Source organism: Hemibagrus wyckioides, linkage group LG04, assembly GCF_019097595.1.
Source record: "Hemibagrus wyckioides isolate EC202008001 linkage group LG04, SWU_Hwy_1.0, whole genome shotgun sequence".
Taxonomy (NCBI): Eukaryota; Metazoa; Chordata; class Actinopteri; order Siluriformes; family Bagridae; genus Hemibagrus; species Hemibagrus wyckioides.
In genome coordinates, this window is record NC_080713.1 from 32,441,199 (window position 1) to 32,445,297 (window position 4,099).

The 4,099-nt window shown below is 45.1% G+C and overlaps 1 protein-coding gene across 1 annotated transcript in view; it reads left to right on the top strand.

The window, feature by feature from the left end:
* fgf7 (fibroblast growth factor 7) overlaps nt 1–3,758 on the top strand; it is a 17,324-nt gene extending 13,566 nt beyond the window's left edge. The window contains exon 4 of the mRNA XM_058388568.1: nt 1,164–3,758. Coding sequence (XP_058244551.1) covers nt 1,164–1,379 — 216 coding nt within the window. The 3' untranslated portion in view covers nt 1,380–3,758. The remainder of the gene's footprint in view (nt 1–1,163) is intronic.
* The last annotated feature ends 341 nt before the right edge of the window (nt 3,759–4,099 follow it).

The following is a 4,099-nucleotide window of genomic DNA, read 5'->3' on the forward strand; positions in this document are numbered from 1 at the left end:
AGGTCTGATTTTTTTACAGGTTTGATTATTTTACAGGTCTGATTATTTTCTGTGTCTGATTATTTCCGTGTCTGATTATTTTCTGTGTCTGATTATTTCCATGTCTGATCATTTTACAGGTCTGATTATTTTCTGTGTCTGATTATTTCCGTGTCTGATTATTTCCATGTCTGATCATTTTACAGGTCTGATTATTTTCTGTGTCTGATTATTTCCGTGTCTGATTATTTCCATGTCTGATCATTTTACAGGTCTGATTATTTTCTGTGTCTGATTATTTCCATGTCTGATTATTTCTGTGGCTGATTATTTCACAGGTCTGATTTTTTTACAGGTTTGATTATTTTCCATGTCTGATTATTTCCATGTCTGATTATTTCTGTGGCTGATTATTTTACAGGTCTGATTATTTCCGTGGGTTCAGTTGCTCAGCACTAGTCTCCAAAACACTGAAGACAGTGTTTCAGTTCAGGATCAGTTCAAGTTCACATCAGGGGTACAGGATAAGATTAGGATCAGTTCAGGATAAGATTAGGATCAGTTCAGGATCAGTTCAGGATCAGATCAGGATCAGATCAGGATCAGATCAGGATCAGATCAGGATCAGTTCAGGATCAGATCAGGATCAGATCAGGATCAGATCAGGATCAGATTAGGATTAGATCAGGATCAGATCAGGATCAGATCAGGATCAGATCAGGATCAGATCAGGATCAGATTAGGATTAGATCAGGATCAGTTCAGGATCAGATCAGGATCAGATCACTGCTGCTCATGCTCCAGGCAGTACATGGAGAAGCTCTGTACAATAGATCAGCCTCTCTATTTCTTTACTACAAATATTATTATAGATGTTTATCATTTCTTTTTACTGAACAAAACCTTTTTATATTTAAAACAAAAATGAAATGTTACAGAAAATGTTTGAGTGTCAGTAAAGAAAGTAATGGATCTACACAAGAAAGACTTTAGAGACAATAAACCGTAATAAAGGCTGCTGGATTTTACTGCAACACACACACACACACACACACACACACACAGTCAACAGATTTTACACAGTAAGATGACAGAGACACTGCAATGATGTGTAGTTGTGTAGTGTGGGGTTAGTGGAGATTTGATGGAGCTAATCACAGAATTTTCTGCTTTCTTCTGAACAGAAGGAGTACAGCGATAGCTGCAGATTTAAGGAGGTGTTCCTGGAGAACTTCTACACAGCCTACATGTCAGAGAAGTGGAGTAAAAATGGGAAGGAGATCTTCATCTCCATCTCACAGAAGGGCCGGCCACTGAGGGGCAAAAAGACTCGCAAAGAGAGCATCGCCTCACACTTCATCCCCCGCACCTGCAAGGAGGATGACAGGACAATGGCCTGAACACACACACACACACACACACACACACACACACACACACACTGAAAGAATATCCATTTAAAATCCACATCATTGATGTGTGTGTGCTGTTCCATCCAGTCAGAAATGGAAAATGTTCTTCCTTTTAAACACAGACTCTAAACACCATAAGACTTTCAATAAACAAGAGGAAGTGTGTGTGTGTGTGTGTGTGTGTATGAGGATGTGTGTGTATGAGTGTGTGTACAAGGGATTGTGTGTGTGTGTGTATGACGGTGTGTGTATGAGGGTGTGTGTGTATGTGTATGATTGTGTGTGTGTATGTGTGTGTTTGTGTATGATTGTGTGTGTGTACGTGTGTTTGTGTATGAGTGTGTTTGTGTGAATGTGTGTGTTTGTGTATGAGTGTGTGTGTGTGTTTGTGTATGAGTGTGTGTGTGTGTATGTGTGTGTTTGTGTATGAGTGTGTGTGTGTGTATGTGTGTGTTTGTGTATGAGTGTGTGTGTGTGTATGTGTGTGTTTGTGTATGAGGGTGTGTGTGTGTATGTGTGTGTTTGTGTATGATTGTGAACAGACTTCAGATTCTACTGTATTCTGATAAATTGTAAAGTTTTAATGTAAGTTATCATTTATAATGAATAATACTGACTTCAGACCTTCAGTGTGTGTCCTTCTGCTCCCGAGCTCCTGCCCCTGAGCTCCTCCCCCCGAGCTCCTTCTCCTGTGTTCCTTCTCCCGAGCTCCTGCCCCTAAGCTCCTGCCCCCAATCTCCTGCCCCCAAGCTCCAGCTCCCAAGCTCCTGCCCCTGAGCTCCTTCTCCCGAGCTCCTTCTCCCGAGCTCCTGCCCCCAATCTCCTGCCCCCAATCTCCTGCCCCTAAGCTCCAGCTCCCAAGCTCCTGCCCCTGAGCTCCTTCTCCCGAGCTCCTGCCCCTGAGCTCCTGCCCCCAATCTCCTGCCCCCAAGCTCCAGCTCCCGAGCTCCTGCCCCTGAGCTCCTTCTCCCGAGCTCCTTCTCCCGAGCTCCTGCCCCTGAGCTCCTTCTCCCGAGCTCCTTCTCCCGAGCTCCTGCCCCTGAGCTCCTTCTCCCGAGCTCCTTCTCCCGAGCTCCTTCTCACGAGCTCCTTCTCCTGAGCTCCTGCCCCCGAGCTCCTGCCCCCGAGCTCCTTCTCCCGAGCTCCTGCCCCCGAGCTCCTGCACCCAAGCTCCTTCTCCCGAGCTCCAGCTCCCGAGCTCCTGTCCTCAAGCTCCTTCTCCTGAGCTCCTGCCCCTGAGCTCCTTCTCCCGAGCTCCTGCCCCTGAGCTCCTTCTCCCGAGCTCCTTCTCCCGAGCTCCTGCCCCTGAGCTCCTGCCCCCAAGCTCCTTCTCCCGAGCTCCAGCTCCCGAGCTCCTTCTCTTGAGCTCCTGCCCCCAAGCTCCTTCTCCCGAGCTCCAGCTCCCGAGCTCCAGCTCCCGAGCTCCTTCTCTTGAGCTCCTGCACCCTAGCTCCTTCTCCTGAGCTCCTTCTCCCGAGCTCCTTCTCCTGAGCTCTTCTCATTAGAAGACTTTATTAAACACTGGGGTTTGGGACACAGCCGAGCGCCAGTTATATAACACTGTTACATAAAGCCGCAGTCGTAAATATTATGACCATTGGATCAGGAGAGTAAACAGTGGAGTCTCACCGCGGCGCAGGTCGTGTTCAGTGGGATGGTGTGCTGCTTCGTTCATGTGTGTGTAATAAAGCTAACAGACCACATACACACACACACACGCACACTACATGAACACGTCTGTCTTTACAACTCTGTGGCTTTGTCTGTGTTTCATGAAGCTTCTTTAATTAGTCACATTCTGTTCCTGTTTTATTAAAAGCACGCAATGCTGAAGATGCTAACAGTCTTGACTTTACTGTGGTGTGTTTATTTCCATCAGCAGTGTGTGTGTGGAGTGGCTCCGCCTACTTTAAATCTCCTGTGTTTGTGTAGAGATTGTTATTTATGGTGTTTTTATATTCTGAATAAATAACCTGAGAGATGATAAACAGAGGGATGGTCAGAGAAGACGTGTGGAATAAACTAACTGATGTACATGTGGGTGAAGAGACACATGGATGGACTGATGGACAGATGTATTAATATGGAGATATATCTCCTGAATGCTAATCTTCACATTTCACCACCGGAACACGCTGCTACAACTTTTCACGCAAAAACATCTTTATTCCCCTCAATAAAAACAGCAGCCAAGCCAATAAGCAGATGGATCTGGAATGACTGACAGCTGTGTAGGTGTTTTAAACTCTCTGATGTTAACTGCCACACCCACTGGAAACCCAACCCCTTTCTCACCTTCTCACATTAGTACTGTCTGGGTTTTTTTGATTAAAGATGAGCTGACGAGGTGTCCTCGCTCTCTGTCGCAGTAAATAGAGAATGTTTTGTGTTTATTAAAGTGAAATAAACTCCATCAGTTCCACTGAGCTGAAATCAGCTTCATTAGTGACGACGCCAACAGCATTCAGGCTGAAAGAGAAAGAAGGCTGAAAATCTGACAGAATAAAGAGCAAATAATCCGACAATGAAGTCTTGGGTTTTAAAAACAATTTAAATGATAATAATGATTAGAAAGTGAGAGCTGACAATTCTGTTACTATAGAAACTTCAGTGTGTGTGTGTGTGTAGAGTTGTGTATGTGTGTGTAGAGTTGTGTGTGTGTATGTAGAGTTGTGTGTGTGTGTAGAGTTGTGTGTGTGTATGTAGAG